Source organism: Apteryx mantelli, chromosome 2 (genome assembly GCF_036417845.1).
Source record: "Apteryx mantelli isolate bAptMan1 chromosome 2, bAptMan1.hap1, whole genome shotgun sequence".
Lineage (NCBI taxonomy): Eukaryota > Metazoa > Chordata > Aves > Apterygiformes > Apterygidae > Apteryx > Apteryx mantelli.
In genome coordinates, this window is record NC_089979.1 from 170,875,231 (window position 1) to 170,899,237 (window position 24,007).

Here is a 24,007-nt window from a genome sequence, read left to right on the forward strand (position 1 = left end):
ACCAATAAAAGCAACTAATAACCTTATGTTTAGAAAGTGCAATAGAAGAAGTCTTTAGTAGGCTGCAAAGTTTCGTTGTTTTCTAGATAATTCTGTGGAGTTTGTACGGTGCATTTTGCATGTCATATTTTGTAGTAGGTGCTCTGCATTGTGAATAGGAAATGGTACCTGAAATTAAGATCAGTACCCAGGGTATGGAAGAATGGAGTATGGCAAAAACACTTTCAACAGCTGTGACTACATCTCAGTGATTCAACCTTCTGGCAAGATGTTTCTTTGGACTGGAAAATTGCCAGTTTTAAGCAACTCTGAAATTAAGTGTTCACAGCTGTCACTTATGGCTGTTTACATTCTCAAAAACAGGCAGCTGGAGCTTTTCCTCCTTACATGAGTAAGGTGAGATTTCATAGAGGTGTTACCAGGAACAACAGTTAAAGTGGACAATCAGGGTACTGGTAGGAAAGCATGTTCTTTGGTCCTGTATCCTGCATCCTGATGATGCAAGAACCCTCCTCCACAAGGCCAGCTAAGTCGTAGTGTGATCAGTGCAAAACAGTGGGGGAAAATTGCATGAAATGAGCTTAAAATTTAAGCCACGTTCTCTTTATGGATTCTGTAGAGAACAAAGGTGTGAGGTTCTCTTGTGGTTCCATTAGGAAACTAATCTGGAGTTCATCCATGACTGATCAAGGCATCAACGGAGCCACAGATTGTTCTAGGGACAAGGAGGGGAAGGGAAATTCTCAGAATGGTCAGAAGACAAGAAGATTGAAATAAAGACAGTATGGAAGCCTGGAATCTCTCTTAAAAATTAAACAGCTTTATTTAAATATAAAGTTACTGTAAAACATACATTAGGAATACTCTCATACCAATATATTAACTATTGTAACCAGTGTACTATTTATTAAAGCATAATACTTGTGATAAACAGGAGAAAACAGTCTGTAGAGTTTTGGGGGTGTTTTTTTGTTTGTTTGTTTCCTGAAGTTACAAACCTGGACAATTTAATGTCAAACTGTAAAAAAAAAAAATTAAAAAAAAATTAAAACCTAGTTCAAAAGAGCTTTTGCTCTAATAAGCAATTCATTCTTTAGTATTTTCATCTGATAACAGCAGGCTACCAAATATCCCTTTGCCTTTTATAAAGGCATTATAAAAACCAGTCTAATTCTAATCTGGTTTGTACCCTACCGGTGGCAGCGGGTGGTCTGTCAGCACAAAGCTATGCACCTAGGAGAAGCAGTGTTTTTGCAGGCCTGCCCGTGCAGAAGGCCGGGTGTTTCGATGTGTTGCCTCACCAGGATTAGATCTGTCACTCCAGACAGATGTTATGTCCTTTGTACAGGGCGTGCAGGAGCCCTTACAGAATAACAAAGCAGCACCAGCGTGTTCAAGGTGCAAGTGTGATATCCCTGAGATTAAACAGGACTCTGCAAAGTATAAATATACAAGTATCATAAAAATAAAGTTAGTCAATAGCAGCTTTACAGTGCAATGGAGAGGTATCGAGTTTGGCATAGTTAGGAAGAAGAATGGAAAGATATTCTTCTTAGTGAGCCAGAAGAAGCCTCCATACTCCACAAAAATTGTCGTTTATGGGCATTGAGAGGGCTTCTCATGTCCCTGCCGCATTTCTACCAACCAGAAATGGAGTTCCACCAACCAAGGCGATTCTTTTGGATTCATTTTACCATTTTCTATAAAATAACCTCTTCCTTATGTCAGTTCAGCAGTGCAAAATAAACACAGCAACTGAACGAACAGTTAACTGGCATTTCAGGGGAAGGAGGCAGATTGCTTTTGTGGGAAAGTGAGATAAATCTACAGGGCAAAAGAAACCTCAGCCACTTTCCACAAAGAGATTTCCAAACGCAAGCTGAGGTTGCATATCAAAGGCTGTTAGCCAACAGCATCCAAATGTCTGTGCTTTACGATTGTAGCTGGTCCGAAAAAAAAAGAAAAAAAGGAAAACACACAGCAAAACTTTGCTCTACCTTTATGTCAAAAAAATAAAATAAAATAAAAGCAGGGCTGAGTTTCACCAAGGGAAGAATTTCTGAGGAGAAGCTGAAGGTGAACCTCAGCGGAGACTAGCATGCTCCCAATAAAACAGAAACCCTCATCTGAAAAAATAGCCATTCTTCCCTTTCAAAAGGCAGCCAAAACAGCAGCGACTCGATTACTTCTTCATCCGCCAGTGTTCAGTCAGCAAAGTGCAGGAGGGAGGACCCAGTGGGGTCCCGGCTCAGGAGTTGTGAGTCCCGTGGCAGTTCTCTCTCTGATGGAGTCGCATCCGCTGAATGTGTTCATAGCATGACTGGGCAAGGAACAGAACAACCCATTAAGGACAAGGGGGTTTTGTGTCAAATTTTGGTCTCTTGCACACCTAGTGAAATTCCACTGTCCCCCTAGGCTGGGCAGAAGACTAAATCTGCACGTCATAATTAATGAAAAGCACAGTCTATAGACTAGAAGGAAAATAACCTTCTGTGCTAGGCATGTCAACACTACTCCCATTTAATTTCAGAGGGGAGAGCATCAGTGTCTCCGTACTCTTTTTGCTACATCAGTAAAACATTGCCATATCCTTGTGATTTCTGATAGAACTTTAGGTTATGACTTTCCGTTCTTCTTGGCTAGATCCCTTGCAGGAGGCCTGGTCCCATTTGGAAGTTCTTGCAGACCTGACAGTTTTGACTGCAAAAATACTTCAGTTTTGTGCATTAGATGGTTTCCAGTCTCATACTGATGCTGGAATTCCTGCCTGGGGGAACTGGATAGATCTCACTGCCTTTGAACTTCCCCCTGTTGTATTACTGGCAGTCTCTCTCTCCAGTAATGAAAATCCCACGGTATCTTTAGACAAAGGACTTTTTTCCCCCCCTTCTACTATTTAAGAAAGTCTTTTCTACCACAGCTTGCCACTGTCACTGTCGAAAACTTTTCCTTACCTCCAGTGCTGTTAGCAGAAAATCATACAGTCCTCCTTGATTGGTGGGGTCCATCAAGTCTCTGATCAGATGGATTTCAGCTCCCAGGTGCTGTATTCTAGGAAAAAGCAGCAGTCACAACCCTTTTAACACATCTCTGGGCACCAGCATTTGTGGGAATACATTTGATTATGGAGAGAGAGGCAGGCATGGATCTGGAAGTTCATCACCCTGATCTACCAGAGGCTGAGTCTTTGAGGTATCCTGTATGACTGGATCTCAGCAGAGATGTTCAGAAATTTTCATAAGCAAATGAAAAATCCTCCATTTCACATGCTCAGTCTCTCTTATGCCTCTCCTCTGTCATCTACAGTTGAGAATATTCCCTAGCAAAAAATCCAGTATCCATCCAATGGGAGTACAACACACACACAAAAAAAAAGCTTCTGGATTTTGAGACTAAGCCTCAAGTTTAACCACTTTACCCTTTTTTGGGCACCAAGCAGACATCCAGAAAATCAGTCAAGGACTTTGACTCAGACTTGCCAGAAAAAAAGACGCAGTTTCATTTTATTGAATGTAAGCAGGTTCCTGCAAGTTCCAGCGAAAGCAGCACAAACACAGCCGCTCTTTGCGGAAATGTGTTACATTTACAGCTATTCCTACACAGGAAAGGTCTAATTACTAGGCATTCAGTATTCAAGACCTTCCAGTCTCCAAACTGAACAACAATTTTTGAATGCAAAATAAAAGTTTTCTCTATAGGTTACAAGGGCAAAGACGGACTAAGTGATTTCCCTTAAATCAGAAATCAATAAGGATTCAAATCCTGTATTCCTCTCTCAAGACAGGGCACAAACCAACCCAACAGCCTTTACTATGGCTCTTGCAAACTCCTTGACAAAGGAACAAATAAGTCCAGTCTCTGCAGGAAGGGCAGCAATGAGAACAGCCCAACCATTAAAGGCAATCACTTCTGCTGAAACGCTTTTCAAGTCTCTCCTTGGAAGACACCGTTCAGGAAAAGCATGTTAAAATGCAATCCCCGGTTTTTCATTAAAGCCATTTTGCCTGGAAGTGTGGCTGGCTTTTCTCTGGGTGAGATCACACACAGCAGCAGGAATGGGAAATGAAAAGCTTCCACTTACTTAGCTCGTGATACAACATACATCAACAGCGGCAACAGGTCATCCATGGGGAGCTTGTAGTCCTTCTCAACCACCCGAGACACAGTGCTCTCTATCTCCTCATACGTCTTCTGGAGGATCACCAGCTTTTCCCGGGGATCCACTGTGGTGCTGTCAGTGTGAAAACAGCCATGTAAAAGATGCTTCCACTGCACAGCTACAGAGACAAAGCAGCAGTACCAAGAAACCTCAAAGCAGACCTTCACACTAAAAAAAACCAGAGCCTGTCAATCATCTCACATGACTGTACCAAAAATGGGTCAACAAGGTGGTGCCAGGAGGTGTCACTAGAGCGTAATATTGTCTGGATGGACCTTGAGCTCTAAGTCCAGAGCATGATTTGCTCACCTTAGTGTCAATCTTTTTATTTTGGACAGGACTCAAATGAGTTGCAGTCCCTAAGATAAAATTTAAAAAGCATGAGATGAACCACTTTTGGCAGTTCTATCAGGAAACTGCTCTTGCAAGGGAGTAATACCCATGTCACATCTATAAGGTTGGTTCTTCTGCCCATAACTTCCTGCAAGGGTACATATCTCCTCTGCTGCTTTCCCCATAGGACAAGTCATGCTGGCTTTCATCTGGACAGCTCTTCCAGAGACAGCATACGCAGCCCAGGAGCTCCCATCTGCAGGGTCCCACAACACTTCCCTGCTCCCCTTCTCTTCCTTCCCACTCACTACTGTAGCACCATCCCCCACGCAGGCCCTCAAGCCAATAAAACAGGCAAAATTTGTTAAATGGTGCTCTGCTTTGCTCCGCTATCATCTCACCACTCCACACAGGTTAGATAACCCTCATATAGCTCCATCCATGTGTCCTGAGCAACAGCCTCTATCACAACTTGACAGTCACAGTCACGCCAAATTTGTTATGCACGCTCCAATGGGCAAACTCCATTTCATTAAAGTCAGTTTTTCTGCAGGAGTATCTCAACAAAATTAAGTTTAAATATTTGTCAGGGGAGGATTGCATTTAAACACACTAAACATAGTCTTGACCTTTCTGGAGCAAAATATTTTTTCTGCAGAAGTGTTTTTTTTTTTTGTTTTTTTTTTAAATATCATCACAAACAACTTTTCTTTAAACGTCTTTACAGGCTTATTTAAACTTGCAGCCTGAGCCAGATTTGCTTTTGTAAAAAGATGTAAATTCTGGCATTTCCCAGAATACAGAAAATCCCCGTCAGCTCTGACTGTCGATAGGAGGTTATGGGAGGTGACTTACATCAGCTTCTGCAAGCACTCGGTAGCAGACAGGAAACACTTGTCCTTGATAAGGGAGCGCCTCTGAAAGGGAGACAGGATTATGTATTTCAGGAACATCAGGAACATCCCTCACTTAGCTTTTCTGAGTCCATTGCGCCCATCCACAACTGTTGGTGCCCCTCTGGTTATTCAGGTGAAGCTCCATCGTTAGCTAGCACCAACATGTAGTCCCACTCCGTTTCACTAATGTACCAAAACTAGCTCTTAGGGCTATTTCTTACCTGGTTGGTTGTCAGGGTGAGATCTTTCAGAGGCCACAGATGTCTAAAAGGAGATTACAGAGAAGATTTAGAAGGCAGTTAAGTCTTAACTCCACTCCAAGTTAGTCTTGACTGCTTTTTAGTCTAATTCAAGGTGACATGAAAAGCCTTGTAGGTGTTCAAGGCTAAGTTCTCTCCTGTTGTTACATTGCTACAGGAAAAATTAATAGTTCAGACTAATTGACCTGAGCTCAGGATTCATTTCATCCACAAATGCTCCTGTAATAATCAGTGAGGCGTTTAGGCACTTTCAGATGCAATTCATCTCACTGAGTCTAGACTGAGCCAAACTGTCTCTAGACTCCAGGTCTCCTGGAGCCTGCTTAAGCCCTTGAGCTACAGATTATGCTATGTTAGAAAGAATCACATGCCTCTTGAGTTCAAGTCATAAGCCTTCACATATCACTTCCAGAGATGGATCTCGCTGCAGAAGTGGGTGAAGGAAATGTCTGGCTCCAAAGCCTTTCCCCTATCTTGAGGCTGAGCGCCCACAACTGTGGCAGCAGGTATCATTTGGTGGACTATAGGCACATTAATAATCTTTATCCGATTGTTCCTGAGCTGGAACAAACCAGTGTTTTGTGAATTAGACAAGAAGATTTTTGCTAAGGGAAAAGGAAAAATAAGCATACATAATAGCAGCTTTCCACTAGTTGGTGTTGTCCTTCCAGACACAGTATTGCAGGAACTCTGTGACAAGACTCTGTGCTGCAGCCTACAAAAAAACTCAGCTCTACAGCTGATGTAGCGTGTTCCCAGGAACCAAGATGTTATAACATCCCTTTCTGCCATGCCATCAGAGCTTTCCCTGGCTGCTAGCTTCCCATCATAGGACATGCATCCAAGGATGAAAAAGGTGACTCACTTCTGCACATCCAGAAACTCTAGCAGCTTGATGTCAGGAAACAGACTTAGGTCCACAATCCCTTGGCAGTAGAGGTCATCTTCTCTTTCATGATAGAGCATGTAGAGCATGAAGAGCTCAGGGTAGAAGCATGGCAAGATCAGAGGCAGGACGATACTGCATGCCTTCTGGTCGCTACAGCAGAGAAAAATGAAGCAGAAACCTACAGTGAAATCTGTAACCTTGATATTACCAAAAGCAGTAGCTACGCAGGACACAGTGGAAAAGCCAGCTTCTGAGACTGCAAGGTTGATCTGTTCTCCCTTCCTCCCTCCTCTTGAGTTCAATGTCACAGTTGGATAGTAGTGACCCATATGACACTCTCACGTATGTATCTTCAGCTCGTGGACAAGTGCATCTTACACTGTAGGACAGGACACTGTTTCTCCAACAGTGCTACCTACAACAAGGTCTCCTTGGCCACTGGGAGAAATCTGGAGCACCAGAGAACTATCTCCAACTGTTCTTTCTGAATTCTTTCAGTAGAGTAGGTATTTCTACCGTGAAAAAGAGCAAATGAAATCAGATCAAGCCATTTTCCAGCTGCTTACCATTTCAAACCTTTGGATTCACTTAGCTCACAAGGGGATGGCTGCAGATTACAGCTTCTTCCCAACCCAAACCCCCTAAACTAGGTCTTCCACAATTATCCCTACTTTCCTATTCTAGGATTCCAACCCCATGTATTCTACTCTTGCCACATTTTCTGCACTGTGCTGCCTATTTCCAGGCCTGCCTACATCTCAGTGTTGATATGGAAGTCCCCATCCCGGCACTGACCAAGTTCCTACAGCTAAAGCGAAGCATGTAGTAGCACTGGGACTGCTGTCTCTCACACGGCCATGCTAACCCACACCGACAAGTGTGGAGTATCTTGCAAGGCTGTGTCCCACACAGCTCTGACTCTCCGCACCTTTTATTCTACTACAGAACATGATTAGAAAAAAGTTGCTCTCATTCTTCTGGGAGAGAAGCATGAAAAGCATATTGACAGCTATGCACTCAGAGAAAAATATGGGCAGTAAACCCAAGTCGCATAGGACAGCTTCTGACAAATATGATCAGTTCAGCATTGAATGTATTTTAGAAGCACCCTATATGCCCAAGCAGCTTAAAATTAAACAGCCGGTGGTGATACCTACTTTGTCTCTCCATCCGCACTCTTTGTGGGCAGTTGGCCTTTCTGTTCCAGCGCCAGATGGAGCAAACCCCTAGAAGACAAGCAGAATCAAGGTTTAGTTCTCCTCTTATTTATCATTAAGGGTAATTTGGTATTCACAGATGAGGAGCTTAGCTGCCTCAGCACCAAGTGGGATATCAACACAGCTCTTTGGAGTCCTTGTAGCACTGCTTAGGTCTCTTCAGGAATTTGAAAGAATATATTGGAGGCATCCTATTTTCCTCTACATTGAATCCCAGGATTAACAGAGCCTTATACATGGTGTCTAGCTCCAAGGGTCATACCCTGTTTAGCTGACCATATTTCACTATTTGAGGGTATTCTCTGTCACCAGCAGAAGCTTCCAGGAGATGCATGAGTGATTTTGAAGAATCTCTAGTTTCTTAAGGGAATGGTAGTCACTTTGGCAATCGTAACTGCACTCTCACTGAGCACCCGCCCCGGTACTCCCATGCAAAGGATGTGAGGTTTCAGGACCTGTCACACCAGCCAAATCTCTAATCCATCTATGAACATTAGAGGATGTTTAGAATTGCCCTATTTAAAACAAGTCTCTGCTCTAAAAAGCTAGCTAGGAGATGTCTTGATATTTCCAAGTCAAAGCTGTTTAGTTTTAAAATAGAGGGGGAGTTGCCTTTTTTTGGTGCAGAAGTAGCAGCCTAGGAAACCTAGCCAGCGCCATGGCAGAGTAAAGTGCCTTTTCCTCCCCACACCACACCTGAAAGGTCCGGAGGCATGAAGCAGGCTTTCAAATGTACACACACAGCATATTCCTTTCACTAGCTTTGGAGAGAGCCTGGGCTATACCTATAGAGCGGTAGCACTGTGCTAAGGCCTCCTTCCCCTCACCCGTACTCTCACTCCAAATGAGCTTAGTTAGTGCAAATACATCTTTATTTAGCACAGGTCTGCAGCAAGTCTCCCAAGAAATATGATGTGAAATAAAGCAGCCCTGACACCTTAAAAAATGATCCCAACAGTCTACTTCACAAGCCCTCTAGGCTCATATCTCTTGTAAGTACTGAACATGCTTGACTTACTGGTAAAACTCCCATATTTTCTTTGCGTAGTACTTGACTTCCTCCTGTGCCATAGTCAGCAAGTGTCTATTGGCCCCAATCCCAGAATATGTTGCCTGAAAAGCTATCATCAAGGCCTTCAGCAGCTTTCCCAGTGGGTGCAGAGAAGACTTCAGTGCCTGCACAACAGAGGAGGAAAATGAAGTTTTGCAAGTCAGCCCTTGCCATTAGCAGAGGAGAACATTCAAAGGCAACTCAGCTTCTGTTGTCAGCAAAGGAGGACAAGCCTAGAGGTAATCAGCTCTAATCTTGGTCTATTTTTGATGCCAAAAGCCCATCCTTCTCTCATTATCGGGCAGAAACGCACTTAGAAACTGCTGTGTTACATAAAGTTTGCTGTGATATCAAAGAGAGAGCAAAGGGTGCTTCAGGGAATGGCTGGCTGAGTGAAAACCAGCCACCAAGACTGCATGGAAGTTTGTTAATCGTTTCCAGCAGCTGTTTATTCCCTGGCAAACAGAGAACTGAGATTGAAGCTTTATCATCATTTCCTAGACACAAAATGAGTCTCCAAGAAAGCATGCAAGATAATCTCCCTTCTTTACAAGCATGGATATTAACACATAATTTAGAGAAGACAAGACTCAAAGTCACTGGCTGTTTTGTATGTGCTATTAGCAAGTAACAGCAAGCAAGAGGACCTACATCCATGTCTGGTGGACAGATGTGGATCACTGGGATGTTTAAACCTTACCTTGTCTAAATAAGGTAGCAGTGACTTCAGCTCCTGGTGCTGAACTAGCTCTTCAAGAATATCTTCCATCTTCCAGGACACATCCTCAGTCCCCCTGAAAAGATGAGAGATGAGGAAGGAGTTATCCCTTTGTACTTCAGACCTTTCTTTCTACTTTCCACCACAGGTAATTTTTCTACCGCCCTCATTCAGACAGAGTTCCACTAAAGCCTTTCTTGCCATGACTAGGTTGGGCTAGCTTCACTTAGAGTGAAGCCTCATTTATGGGTTATAAACAATTAAGATGACTTAAAATCAAGCAGTAAAGTACTGGAATAATTCCCAACTGGTATTGCAAGTGGATACAAAGGGGCAATAAGACTATTAGAATGAAGGAGTTCTACTCTGTTCTCCTGAAAAGCACCATGTTTTTAAACAGAAAGGCTGGTTTTAAGGGGAGTGAAAGGTGATGAATTTAGGTAATGATGGCTATTGTGGGTAGATGGGGTCTAAGTTGCATCCTGAACAAGCTCATCTGATCTATTTTAGATATTTACTTCAGGGGAGATAAGATCAGCCCGCATCCACTGATGGCATCAGCAAACAAGCAAAAGGAGCCGGTGATGCCTGGCTCACATGCAGATGCCTACATTTAATCAGGTGAATCCCACCCAGATTTTCACATATAAGAATTAGCCTCAACAGCCCAAACTTAAATTCAGGCTTCAAATTCATCCTCCTCCAAGAAAGTGATGCTGTCTCATGGACAGGAGTATCTGGAGATGCACGAGTTCATGACTCGAATGTAAGGCAGACTCAAATGTATACCACTATCCTCTCTACACTAATGGGCTCCTCTCTCACAACAAGAGTGTGCAATAGTCACCTTTGGCAGAAGAGGTACTCCTGAGATTTCCGCAGCTCCTTGCTTGTTTGTATGTGGAAACCTGTGAAAGACTCCTCCATTTCTTCTTTGCAGCCAGAATGGATGAACTCCAGGAACTGGTCATAGATCCCCTTCCATCTCTTCTCTACTGGGAACTCCTCAAGGCCCAGCTGACTGCACAACATGACATGACATTAGGCTTTTCTACCTCCCGCCTCCATTTTTTCACCTTCAGATATGGAAAGTTCTCCAGAATCAGACATTAACACAAAAACTATGGGAGCAGAGAAATTTAGCAGTACCTAACTGGTAGGTCAGCAGAAATCAACTGAAGCCTATTATCCTGGCAACAAGGTACTTTGGGTCAAGAGAATCTAACTCTTTGTGCATGGAACATCAACAACCTGAAGCTTTGCGGATGAATTGATCACAGATTTTTTGCTCCCCTTACAGATGTTTCTAAAGAAAGAGACTATTTATTCCAACTGAAAGCCTACAGAAGAGACTGACAGCAAGAAGGCAGTTAAGCAACCACCACCAGTAGCTACTGCTGTCTGAAAAGCACAGGAAACAGGACCTGTTTCCGCAACATAGAAACTCTGATGGACTGGAAATGTTTTGGCGGGGAAAGAGGAAATTGAACTGGACTGCACAAAAGGAACCTCAGAGGACAGGTAGCTGCTCTGCTTCTGCCTTATTTCACAGGTTTACCAGTGAGGACACATTCCTCAGTGCTACTACAGGAATCCACCCAGGACAGGAATTCCTGCCTCGGGGCAGAGATCCACCTGCACTCTTGATGGGCCATATCAGTGCAGCACAGACCCAGTTGCAAGACCCCTATCCCTCCCACCAGAACTCCCTCGTTTGGGTGACACTGGCTGAACCCAGGCCTCCAGCCTGGAGGCCAGAACATCCCTTTGCAGGGTTCAGTCCTGAGTATAAGAGTCTATGTGATGTGCAGATTAAATGATAGACTCTGCTCTCCTTTCCTCTTCTCCTGGCAATATATTAGTATTTTAGATCAGCTCCTTCAGGCAAGGACTGCTTTGATTCCTGTAAGGGCTGATCCAAGTCTCCTCTAGGTACTGTCAAAATACAAGCCAAAACCCGAGAAGTCAGCTGCTGTTGCTCACGCTTTGGTTATCCTGTCATCCAGCTGCTCATTTGATGTGTTCAGGATGCCTTGCGTCTGAAGGCCTTGGCCCAATTTATTAGTAAAGGTTCCCTCCAGAATGAAGCCATTGGCAAATGACAGCTTTCCCTGTAACAGAGAAATAAAGGGTTATTTTGCCAAGATCTCATTAGTGAGAGGAAACAAGCTGGACTGAGATCTCAAACTCTTTTCACAGAGCCAACTCCTGAAACAGTGACTAAGAACAATTTCCAGCACCAAGCCGTACATTTTCAGCATCCAAAGCACTAGTGTCATTAAGGTAGGAGTCGCTGGAGGCAACGGATCAAAATCCTGGCTATTAAATGACACGTATAGGATTCTGGAGGGGGAAAGCTATAGACAGAGTACCCAGAAATATAGACAAGGGCTCTTACATTATGCTTTTCAACAAGTATTCAAAATCCTTTTTGTGTTATAAAAATCTCTGGCTTAAATTTGGAGGTAGTTATTTCTAACCTGGAGTGAACATATGAAACTTCCAATTTCTCCTGTGTTTTTCCTCTGCTGGTTAAAACCACATGCAAGTTTGGCCTCACAGGTAGAGGGAAACATTTGATATTCACCATAAAAGCTTTCAAGTGCTTGCTGCTACCAAGAATAACCCTAAATTCTCTGGGGCAAATATGGGAGAAGACATGCAGTAGCTTGATTCAAACTTAAAAGGTTCTAATTAAATTATTTCCCAAGCCAAACAATTTGGCAACTAGTCTGGCTTGGAATATGAGCCTGAAATCCATATTGCTAATAGCAGGAGGCACTATTGCTTTAGATAAAGAACAGATTTTTCTAGACTAACCACTCAAACTAAACATTAATTTTGGAGGATGTTGTATCTAAGCACTTCAGTCTCTGCAAAATCTATCCCAAGTCTTCCAGCTGAAAATTACAACAAACTCTTCCTCCCATGACAAGTCACTAAATGACAGTGCATTATTTGCAATCCTTACCATCAAGTATCTATTTTGACATCAGCTCAGTTTGATTTAACCACACGCTTCCTGTCAGACTTGCCATAGATTTCTGTAACAAGCTGGAGGACTAGTTTTCCCTGCAACGGGGCACTTTATGAACGCTTTGACCAAATATTTCTGTTAAAGATAACTGCAAAATGTTCAGCGTGCCAGTGCAATGGCCAGATTGCAAAATTAAGCCTTCAAGATAACTCAGCTGTGCTAACATCTCAGTTACGTCAGCATAGCACTGGTACTGCAACTCCATTTACTTTATGCATTGTTTCCCATGCTCCCAACCACTACAAAGGCTGTAACATTTGTTCTATGAACACAAAAACATCCCAAACTGTATCTGCAAAGTGCTGCCACTCCCCCCCCCCAAAACCAAAACAAAACACTTAAGTAAAAAACAAAGCAATGCCCAAAGCCCTCAGTTCCCTGCTACTTGAAATCTCTCAGCTGCAGCCTTCCTTGTGTGAAGGTGACAGGTAACAGGTGGAAAAGAAAAAAATAAAATAAGTTATTTTCCAGGGGATGAGGGGAAAGTGGAGGGGGAGGACATGAACTTTGAAGAAGAATCCCTCAGCCTTCTGGAAAGCTAGCAGTAGTACGGAAAGGCTGAGAAGAAAGAAACGCTCACCTTTCCGACAAATGTTAGATCTTCCATGAAGTTTCCTTCATAGACAGAGTCATCTTCCAACAGCAGAATCCCAGAACCCTACATGTGAAAGCACAGGTAGTAAATACATGACATGGACCTCCTACCTACCCTGTCTCATCTAGAAACAGCCACTGGGGCTATTTACAAGGTGCAGATTCTGGAAACCCTTTTGCAAGCCAAATATATCATCAGCAATACTCAAGAGAAAAGCAAGAAGGTGCTCTAGAGATAACCGATTAGGCATCATTACATGGAAAAATAGTACTGAGTAATCAGGCAGTTTTAAAGAAGAGTATGATTACATTTATTTCCCTAGAACACGGAACTAAATGCAGGTTCTTGCTCACACAGCAGTCACCAAGAATTACCATACGGCTCAAACTAGTGGCCTTCCCAATCCTATGACCTTTTGGTGACTGTAGCCAATTGTGTCATTCTTTGCAAGATGATTAAGAGAAAAGAGGAAGCCAGCTGCCACGTAGAATTAGCTTCATCTCTTTTCATGCAGTCAACATGGTTTTAATGAGCTGCACCTAAGCACTCATAAAATTACTCGTTCCATTACTTCGACTCCCACAGCTGCTTACAGTAGCCTGCATTTCAGAAAAGGAGCACCGAGATGAAGAACAGACACAGGGTACTTTATACCAACAGGGAAGATTCTTCTTGTAAGGGCTTGGCCCAAGGTTCAGGCCTGAAGGTTTAGATGCAAATATACCAGCCAGAAAACATGGTCACTTTTAGAGCTGTAACACATTTTCCGCTGGAATAGTTTTCTTGATGGAAAGTGCCCTTCCTGGCAAAAATAAAAGGTTTCCAAGGGAAGCATCTTGGCCATACCAATTTTCCACTAGGAAAGCTAAAACGACTGCTCCCCACCCGGAAGCCTTGTGAAGTTAAAGAAGCCTTCAGCAGCTGGCAAGCCAAAAGAGAGCTTTATTTTGGTCCTCTGCAGATGGAATTTTTATGGAAAGACCTTCCGACAAAGTTTCCATGCTAAACATTTTGCCCTAATTTTGTGTGTGGGGAGGGGGTTGTTTGTTGTTTTTTAAGCGTGTATTTTTCATGAGAATAAATCCCTTTATTCCCCAGCCAGCTCTAATCATGCCAATCCCTTTTGCTTTCCGCACCAACATATCGACTTTCAACGAGCTGGAGAGCAGACTTAACACAGGTAAGTCCACCTTGGCAAGGTAAAGGCTTAACAATCTCTAAGGCAGATGTAGCACCATATATACCTGCACAGCATCGCACATGAGTTCCGCTCTATAATTGTGACCTGATGGTCAAACAACCAAACCTGTAAGATGTCTCAGCATAAGCAAGGAAAAGTGACAGTCTCATGTCCAGTTCCTAACTGCACAGAAAGCCCAAGAAGGTGGTAAGAAGCATATGATTTAATTTAGGCCTTTTTCTTCAAAAAATTCTTCTTGTGATAAAACATCAATGCCTAAACCTTGCTTTCTATTTTTCAACCTAATCTTGCCCTTGATGGGGAATTCCATGTCCCACTGATATAGAGAGTCCACTGAAAATGGGTACTCACCACCATTCTACCAGCATGAAATGTCCTTTGATAGCAGACCCCTGACTGGGTTACTACAATGCCTTGTCCATGTTTGTGATCATCATGCCACATCCCTATGTACCTCTCCCCTCTGGAATGCAATAGAAAAGGAATTAAGTTTTTGCCCTGTTTCACCACATCTTAATCCATTTTATGCATCACCTTCTGAGGCTAGCTTTAGTCAATATAATGCTCCATGCAGCACTTACTGCACAAATCCAATTCAGGTAATGCTTCCCCGGGATTTCAAGCCCTACAACAGAGTCTGAACATTTCCTCCCTTTCACACCCAAATCCTCCCCAACAAAACATGAAGCTTTCCCCTCCAAATAGAGGGACAAAAACGTCAGGTACCTAAAGCCAGCTCTGATCTATACCCCCTTTACCTATCTTTGTCGTCCCAGACCCCATATCCATTCTTCTTGTCGTTTTCCCACTGTCCTGTGTATTTAAATGGATGATCAGCCGAGGGGTTCTCCAGTATCCCAAACCCTTGACGCAGGTCATCTTTGAAGTAGCCTTTGTAGACCATCTCATTCCCATACCTGCAGAGAGACACAGATGTAATTTAAGATGGTGCCTACTGGACAGCTACTATTGGAGTGGGAAGCCAGGAAGATGATTAGATTGAGTTCTTCTGCCTGTTAAATATTACAAGTATTTGACTGATAGTTCTGGAACCTGTAGCCATTCACTACTAGGAATGTGCACCACTTGAGCTGGCCACTCCACACATAGCTTTCAACATTATCTGAGGACACATCACTTAGAAGCCTGAAGAGCCCCATTATTAAAGCTTGCAATTACCCTGGGAGAGGTAACTCAGTCCTTGGCCTCTTGCCAGCCAGGTCTCAATGACCGTTGGTTTATCCATGGGAGTAGATCAGATTAAGTGGGAAGCCAGATCTGCCTTCACCTTTCTGCACCCACCAGCCACCCCTTCTCCTGGGATCATCCACCTGGGAAGAGCTCCCCAGAGCTCTGTTCATGCTGGCCCTAGACCTCTTGAACAGAGAAAGAGCTTATGCTAAGTAGAGCTGTCACTGATAATTATCAACCCACTCTCACATTTGAGACCAGAGACACTAGCAGAAGTGCAGTATACTTCAGTTCCTCTTACTCCCTCTATTCATATTCTTATGGCTCCTGACACTACCAGTGTCCTTGAAATATAAACACGTTATATAGCACTAACAGTCACAGTAGCTATACAACAGCTACACAGGGCATTGGTTATAAGCAATTAACATGTACCAAGCATTGCTCAGTAGGCTCAGTCTTCCCTACAGATTTCTGTGCATGTCCTGTACTCTGAGTTTGATTCATAACTATGGAGCACAACATGCATGTTGTAGGAAGGATGATGGCTTATCCCCATGATAAGGAACTGAAGTAAGGAACTGGGTTTTTTTTGCTTTCCTTTGCCACAGTTGGCTCAGCAAAAGCATGCTAATGATGGGTAGATGAGTCTTCGCATTTGCCAGCACATTTGACTCCAAGCCATATGTGAGCTAATCAAAGATGCGATGCAGTCGTATTTGCTGTTACATAAACAAAGCGAGCTGGCTCTGTCCAGCTAACTCCATAGGCTGCAAATGAAATTGGTTTATGTCTACAACCTGCTGAATAGGCCTCAGCTGCAGTTTCTGGCCTTCTGAACGGACGGGAGAAAGAGGCTAAGGCTGGAATACCACAATAATCACACAATACAGTTCTTTACAGACTGGGCTCCCTCCAAATTCCCAACAGCGCTTTGAGACACAAGCGTGCAAATTAGTTTTTCCAGGAGCATTTTGATGAGTAAATAAGACAATCTTGAACTGCATGTCTTAAGCTCTAGGTTTAAGCTCAGAATTTGAGTGAGCAAGAAAACCAAATCCAAGCAAACTGGGAGAAGCAGCCCATTTCAGCAGTTCAGGATGAGTTACGACTCCTACACCAAGAAGCTCATCTACCATTACAGAAGTTACTCTGTACAAGGTTTAGTTCAGACAGCATGGCCAGATAGGGAGGAGAGAGAGCTACATCCTCCACTAAGTCTGTCCTGTCTGAAAGCTGGATGAGACACTCTGCTCTACAACTACAAGCACGAATGCAAAATGACATCCTCACCTATAGGGCTCAGAGGTTGCTGTGCTTGGCAGCTACATAGGTTACAGCTTGTAGAGAAGGGCTTACTACCCTGATGCTGAGGAGACTCAGGGCTTCTGCCAAAGCCATACTGCCCATCTCCAAAGCAAAACCAGAAAAGGCCAAAAGCAAAAGCATTAGCTTCTGGGGTCTGCATTACCCTGTGCTTTATACTGTAATTGGGCCTTTCTCAGTGAGGTGGGGCCATTTCACCCTTTAAGCATGTGAAACCTCCTTTCCCCCAGAGTACGTCTTTGTGCTTTACTTACTCACAGATTCCGTAGCCTCTCATCTTGCCCTCATACCAGTGGCACTTGTAGCAGTCATACCGGTCTTCAGATCGACGTGGGACAAGGCATATTCCAAACCTAGAGGGTGCATACAGCAGATGTCAGCACAGAGGTCAGCATTGGGGAAAGGCAACTCGGTTGTATTTCATGAAGTATAAAAACTAAAGACCTTCCACACTCCCAAACAAATTTATGTACCTAAGGTCAGCTCTAACTCTGAGATTACTGTCAGGTGTCTACTGACTTGCTCCAAGGAAGAGCTTGTTCTAGCTCATCACCTTGTGAGCTGCAGTCACAGTTTCTCATTACTCCTTTCTACAGAGCTATTTGCAGTGATTTCCCCCCCACCCTTTCTCCCCCTTTCCCTAGTTTAGGGGCTGAATTAGACTACCAAAGCAATTGCCCATTTAAAATAAGTTTTTAAAGTTATCTAAAAATCACAGAATCACAGAATGGTTGAGGTTGGAAGGGACCTCAGGAGATCATCTAGTCCAACCCCCCTGCTCAAGAAGGGTCACCTAGAGCACATTGTACAGGATCACATCCAGGGGGGTTTTGAATATTTCTATGACTTTTTCAAGGTATTTCACATGAATAAATTCACCTAGATTTAGAGATTAGGGATGAGATTCATCTGACAAAATGGAGATGTCTCCATCTGAAATGATCATCTGAGCCTGCTCCCTTTACTGTAGTAACTAGCAATCCAGTCACTCTAGTCCTTATTCAGCCTAAAGCAGGTGTCTACAACAGATCAGGTGAATTGGACTGTAACAGTGAATATTTCTCTCCACTGACTGTAAAGGGAACAAACTAGCTGAGCTAGAAGCAGCCACATTTAAGTGAGATGAATTCCACACCAGGAGAAGAACCACCCTACAAAACGCCAGCGTGACTTTACCTCTAGTAGGAACCATTCAATATTGTACTCTGAAAGCAAGAAACACCCTATTTTTTAAGGCTTACCCATGCTCCAATCCCTCTTTGAAATCTCCAACATGGTTCCGTCCATCACGCCACTTCAGTGTCCCCCTGCAATTCGAGGCAAGCATTACACAGGGGAGACTGCCAGCAACATTTGCAATTTCAACGTCAGGAGATACGCATAAAGGCTCAACCCAGGGATTGTTAACATCAAAATATTTCCTCGGGGGACAGAGACAGAGAAGTTCTCCAGGAACCACTGGGACCTCGGTTTGCACTGTAAGGATTTAACACCACCAGGTTTTCATGCCCTGGAATGAGCTGGTAGAATCTTCTTCCAAATTCATAAATCTCAAAAGCATTTTGCAGTGTTGCTGGATCATCAATTTAGAACAATGAATACGATTGTTTTGTAATTACAGTACAGTGTGTGATGAAGCCAGCCAAAATTTCAACAGTGCACAGTCCCACAGACAACTTAATGACAGCATGGCCTGGAACTTTCTTGTGCCAGGCTTTCTGAAAACAGAAGAGACAACCGCTAGCCTAAAGAGTTCCTATCTTTCCATCTGTTTTGTATGTGGGTTGTAGACATGATTATGCAAGGTAATGACACAACGATGAGACTGGAATGGTCAATGTAATGGTCAAACTATTGCATGGCCATGCCCGCTTGTGAATGGGTTCTTTCTTCCTCCCTGTCTCCCACTCCACCTGCACCCACTCACTGTTTTAACTCTTGCATCAGCACAGATGATGCACATTCCCCATCTACACATTCCAACCTACACATTCCCCATCCAAAGACAATGCTAAACGGTGCAGAACCAAAACTGTGACGCATCAGCATGACTTTCACCAAGGCTGCTGCTTTAAACACCCACACAAGACAGGTAAAAGGCCAAGAAATTGGGGTTTTGTTATTAAGATACAGGGAAGTGGTTGGATCCATTTAAGTGGACTTACGCATCTCAGTTTGCTTTGCTGTTATGAATGCAAAGCAAAGGAGAGCAAGCCAGAGAGAATGCCTGCTCCAGCCATGGAGATGGTTTAAGCTACTTGTCAGCCAGACTGATCTACTTCTTCCACTTCAAGGCATGAGGAGTAGTGGGACAGAAGGGTGAAGAATGCAGAAGCAGTTGCTGGAGAGCCATGATTCACATTACTGCTGACAGAAGAAAGGAGGGGTAGAGTGAAATACATGGAGCTTTCTGCTCATGTGCTCTCCCACGCCAGCTTCCCCTTCAGAGGTGGACAAGCTATCAAGGCCAACTTTGCTGGCCTGTAATCACGTATCAGTAGCAAGTCACATACAAGAGCAATTTCAGCAGCAGGAAGGACAGCCTAGTAATTAAGCGATTAAAAGCCCAGCAATTAAATGCACTTGAAGTCACTGAGTTCTGTCACAAATTTCCTGGGATACCTCACTCAAGTCACTGAATCTAAGTTTGTCAACTGAAGCAGCAAAGGTATTTCTTCATCACAAAACTCCTTCAAACCTAAGACAGGAGGAGACAATGCACAGAGAGGTGCTGTGTCTGCAGAGTTGCCACCACCCCAGTGGTTTTCTGATCTCTGCTGGGAGCACAGATGCTGGGGAAAGTAGGTGTGATGATTGCCCAGAAGAAGCTCTACCCCAAACACCTATTTTATGCTATTGTGAAGCAAGGCACAAGCTCTTCTACAGAAGATTCGATATTAAACTTTTGATTCTGGATAGTCTGAATGTTTTAAGAAGGCTCTTTCAAACCAAGTCTCTACATCCTTTTTTTGCTTCAATGGCAACTGTAAACAAACTGCACAAAACTCAGGAAATATAAAACTCCCAAATCAGCCTGTGTTGGTGTCTGAGGAAGTTACTCATATTTCAGGCTTCTGCAGAAAAACAGAGACTATGCTCTAATTCTGTGTCAAAGGGATCTTGGTTGGGGCTATTTAACCTTAAATTACAAGCCATTCCCTTTTGACAGGATTCATTCTTAAACTTGGGCTGTATTTAGTGAATAGTTCTAATGCTCCCCAAAACTGCATTTGAGCAACTTTTGTATATAAGGTTTTATTTATTCATTTATTTACAATTCTTCTTTTGATAAAAGTTTGGATGTTCAAATAGTTTTTGATAGAGCAGGAGAAAGCTTTTCCCTCACTAGCAAGCAAAGAGGTTTTTGGTTTGGTTTGGCTTGGTTTGGTTGGCTTTTTTTTTTTGTCATCCTGAGGGTAAGATTTTATGCCTCAGGCTAAGATCCTGATGTTAAACATTATCTCAAGTCTAATTACAGGTACAACCAAATGCAATGCCTTCAATGTGATCATTACCACGTTATTAGGGACAACCTCTAAAATTTACCCTATAACCCAGTATTGCTACTAAGACACATACAATAGATCACATGCCTGGACTCATACTTTGACCAAGCCCTAAAAACAAGCAAATGTGTCCCAATTGCCCCCTGAATTTGTCCTCCATACCAGATTCGCTCCCTGCAGAAACAAGTGAGGCAGGAACTAGACGGGCTGGCACACCCAGGGCAGTCGCCAGCCCACAGTCTGCGGTCCAAGCCCTCAGCCCAGGATGGAGCACCCCACACTCACAGATACTCTTGAAATTAGTCTTAGTCTGCGCCTATCCTGGCTGGATCCAGGCAGCGCTGTACCAAAACAGCAGGGTCATCCTTGCGTGTTCCTGCTCAGGAAGGCGGGCAAAAAGGGCTCCTTACTTGCCATGAGGCTTTCCCCAGTGCCATTTGCCCTCGTAGGTCGCGTTCTTGAACTTGCCCTCCAGCCTGAAGACATAGGTGAAGAAGCGGCAGGACGGAGGCTCGGTGCCTTCCCCGGTCTTGCCCCACAGGGGGAAATCGCGTTTCCCGTTCAGAGCTTGGCGGATGGCTTGGTTCAGCTTCCACTGCCAAACAGCCTGAGGACAGAGGAGGAAGAGGAGTGATGGAGTAACCAGTGAAAAAAGCAAGACGGGTCCCAAGAGGAAACATTCCAGAAGAAGCAACAAGAGGTTGGGTTCTCCCCTACTCCGTGCTGTTCAGCTGGCCATGCTGGTGCCCATCTACAGCACCAGTAGGAGGTATTAGCTTGGTTCCTGCAAACTGGATGCTGCAAAAAGACACTAACACTTCCAAGTCAGCTGAGCCTGACTCCCACAATCACTAATTGCCCTCGACACGCGACCATGCTGGTGCGGCTGCAAGGTTCCCAGCTGTGAAGCTCACTGGGCCTCTGCACCACACGCCAGTGCCCAGATCAGACAACTTTCAGGGCCCTGATACCACTCATCTACCACTGACTGTCTAAGCCACCTCTGGCAAATCACAGAGGAAAAGGTCTTAATTTAAGCAGATGCAGAGTCACTAATTTGTCTTCTGATCAGGAAGCTAAAATCCTTATGCTAAAATGCTTAAATGGGATTTCAGCTTCCATTCAGTAGCCAATGTTTCTGTACCCAAAACGGGGCTGCCAACATGGAGCTGCACCTCTGTGCCATTCTCCTATTTCAATGTTTAGGTACATGGTATTGCAGGAGGAACAGAAAAGCCCTGCCCACAACTAACCTTCATCTGAGGATCTTTGGCAGACAGAAAGAATGTTTCTTCTGGTGTAATAATGTGGAGGCCATACCTGTGAAGCAAAGGACATTAGAGAGACTATGAAAAATACGTTTCTTGGTCAAGCAGCAGTTGCCGCTCTTCTCATCCCTCTTCAGAAGAGGCTAATGATACTTTCGCAGACATTCTTCCCCCCCCCCCTTCTGAAGAAGTACTCAACTAATCAATTCAACTTTGTTCCTTAGGTCTGCAGCCAAAAGCACTTTATTATTGATTGATTTCAAGATGTCAGCAAACACAAGCAATGCAAGTCTGAGCTGCTGTGATCCCATCTGAGATGCAAGCTGATTACCCATATCCCAGAAACAACTCCCTCCACGAATGGAAAGGAGATGAGGCAAGGTTTTGAGTCAATCTCTCAGTTCCACAGTCAAGCTGAACCCTTTTTCTTCAAGTGGCAGTATTTCACTTACACTCCAGGAGCTGACTTCTCCCTGCAGTTTTTGTCTACCCACACAAGCTTCAGATCAAAACTCTGAAAGCTGTTACCCTGGAGAACCAGAAAGAGAGAAGACATTCTTGTTATTGACGTAAATATCACACTTTGCCCTCACCCTCTCAATCCACTGAACAGCAGAGCAAGATGGGCAGCAGTGTAAATTCCCTCCTCTGTGGTCCACGTCTGTCTCACACTATGATGACAGAGCTCAGAAACTGAAGGAACGCAGGAGAAGGAAGGAAGTTCTTAGTTTATCACTTTTAAATGGTGGTCCATAAAACCACGGCTACAACTAGTAGTAACAGACTGTTTCAATACACCCTTTTAGATGGCACTTATCCCTACAAGAATTTCTTCCTTATCACATGGCAACCCACCAGAATCATCCCTGGCACTCAGCAGGCTCTAGTTTTGCTTATGATCTGACTTGGATCTGGACTCCAGATGCCACTGCCATGCAGTGGCCTGCAAGTACAACATTTAAGGAATCACTGTTTTAAGCAATAGCACACCAAGCAGAAGAAAATAAAGTGTTTGGAATATTAGTTAAAAACTACGTTTAAGATTACATCTCCCTTCCCTGTCTAAATACCAGGTGCCTACACTACAGAGCTGCTGTCTGCAAGAACATGGTTGAACAAGTTCAGGCTCCATAGCAAGCACCATGGAGCTCACCATGAGTTAATTACTGATGTATCTATTGGATCTGGGGGAACAGTGTAAGAAGGGGGGTTCAAATTCCCAGCTCTACAGCCCTTTTTGGCAGTCCCCTTTCTGCATCCCAAGCTAGCCAGCTCCATACCAGTCCAGTTATGTCTCCACAAGCTTTAATAACAGTCATAGCAGCAGATGAAACAGTGGGCGGGAACCACTGACTGAACAGAGATGACTACAATGCAGATATCTCCATGTAAGCTGCTTATCCTTGGTTCCTGCTCTAGTCAATGGAGTTGAGGGCATGACTCAACTCATCCTAAATGTAGGCATCTAAAACAGATCAGATGAACCACACCCAGAAAGTGCCTTTTTCTCTCCTCTAACTAAAAGGGAGCCTGGGGTGACTAGCTCCTAGCAAGAACACCACAGCATTAAGGAGCTGTCAGTCAGAGCAAGCCAGGTTGGACTTAGTTAATACATGCTGTAGAACAGCTTTGAACACATATTACTTATCTAGCTGTCCACAGCCATAGACACTCCCTGTCTGTTCCACACCCAGGCCTCAAATTCCTGAAATAGCCCCAGGAACACCTGCATCATCAACTCCAGCTCCCAGGCCACTAGCAGAGTCAACCACAAAACATCAGATTTAGTCTTATGCATGAGCGTTTGCAGTATAAGATTTTTAACCCATCAGGACCCTTTGAATGCACAAGGACAGAAATAAACAGATTCCTATGCAGGTGAGGGCATGGGTTTTTAGAAAGGTGCCTGTGGCAGTTGGATCCTATGCATTTACTGGGGGAAAAAGTTATGCGGGTGTTCCCCTTTTCCTGCTTCACTGGGCTTTCTTCTCTTATTTTCCAGTGGAAATCACAGGTGCAAGGATCTGAGACAGGGTTTTGCAAACAGCCAAGCTCTGCTGCAGTCTCGGCATTAAACGATTCTTAATCTTAGTGCCATTCATCTCTGCTGTCCTTCCAAACACCCTGAAAGGTTCAAGACTCACCTGAATTAGCACAAGGACATCATCAAAGAGCAGAATTCGGTCTGATCGATTTGTGCTGGCAGAAATGGGAAGATTTCTGCTGTCTTCCAGCAGCCTCCTTTCGGGAACACAGAGCATGTCCTGCAGAGGGAACCACAGAGGTAGAGATGGTAAACAGATAGCTCTTGCATTCCCAAGGAGAAACATCAGGATCTGGGAGAGGACATGCAACTCAAG

The 24,007-nt window shown here is 43.9% G+C and overlaps 1 protein-coding gene across 1 annotated transcript in view; it reads right to left on the reverse strand.

Annotated features, from left to right (window-relative positions):
* Positions 1 to 800: 800 nt before the first annotated feature.
* The window catches only part of ALS2CL (ALS2 C-terminal like), a 29,666-nt gene continuing 6,459 nt past the window's right edge, over positions 801 to 24,007 (reverse strand). The window contains exons 7-26 of the mRNA XM_067292065.1: positions 23,792 to 23,911; positions 22,100 to 22,176; positions 21,633 to 21,699; positions 20,790 to 20,986; positions 18,115 to 18,180; positions 17,128 to 17,226; positions 15,115 to 15,273; positions 14,708 to 14,819; positions 13,141 to 13,218; positions 11,507 to 11,634; positions 10,371 to 10,544; positions 9,506 to 9,599; positions 8,773 to 8,930; positions 7,695 to 7,763; positions 6,514 to 6,687; positions 5,610 to 5,652; positions 5,348 to 5,409; positions 4,082 to 4,231; positions 2,955 to 3,051; positions 801 to 2,320 (exon numbers count right to left, since the gene is read on the reverse strand). Of these exons, the coding sequence (XP_067148166.1) occupies positions 2,249 to 2,320; positions 2,955 to 3,051; positions 4,082 to 4,231; positions 5,348 to 5,409; positions 5,610 to 5,652; positions 6,514 to 6,687; positions 7,695 to 7,763; positions 8,773 to 8,930; positions 9,506 to 9,599; positions 10,371 to 10,544; positions 11,507 to 11,634; positions 13,141 to 13,218; positions 14,708 to 14,819; positions 15,115 to 15,273; positions 17,128 to 17,226; positions 18,115 to 18,180; positions 20,790 to 20,986; positions 21,633 to 21,699; positions 22,100 to 22,176; positions 23,792 to 23,911 (2,196 nt within the window). The 3' untranslated portion in view covers positions 801 to 2,248. The remainder of the gene's footprint in view (positions 2,321 to 2,954; positions 3,052 to 4,081; positions 4,232 to 5,347; positions 5,410 to 5,609; positions 5,653 to 6,513; positions 6,688 to 7,694; positions 7,764 to 8,772; positions 8,931 to 9,505; positions 9,600 to 10,370; positions 10,545 to 11,506; positions 11,635 to 13,140; positions 13,219 to 14,707; positions 14,820 to 15,114; positions 15,274 to 17,127; positions 17,227 to 18,114; positions 18,181 to 20,789; positions 20,987 to 21,632; positions 21,700 to 22,099; positions 22,177 to 23,791; positions 23,912 to 24,007) is intronic.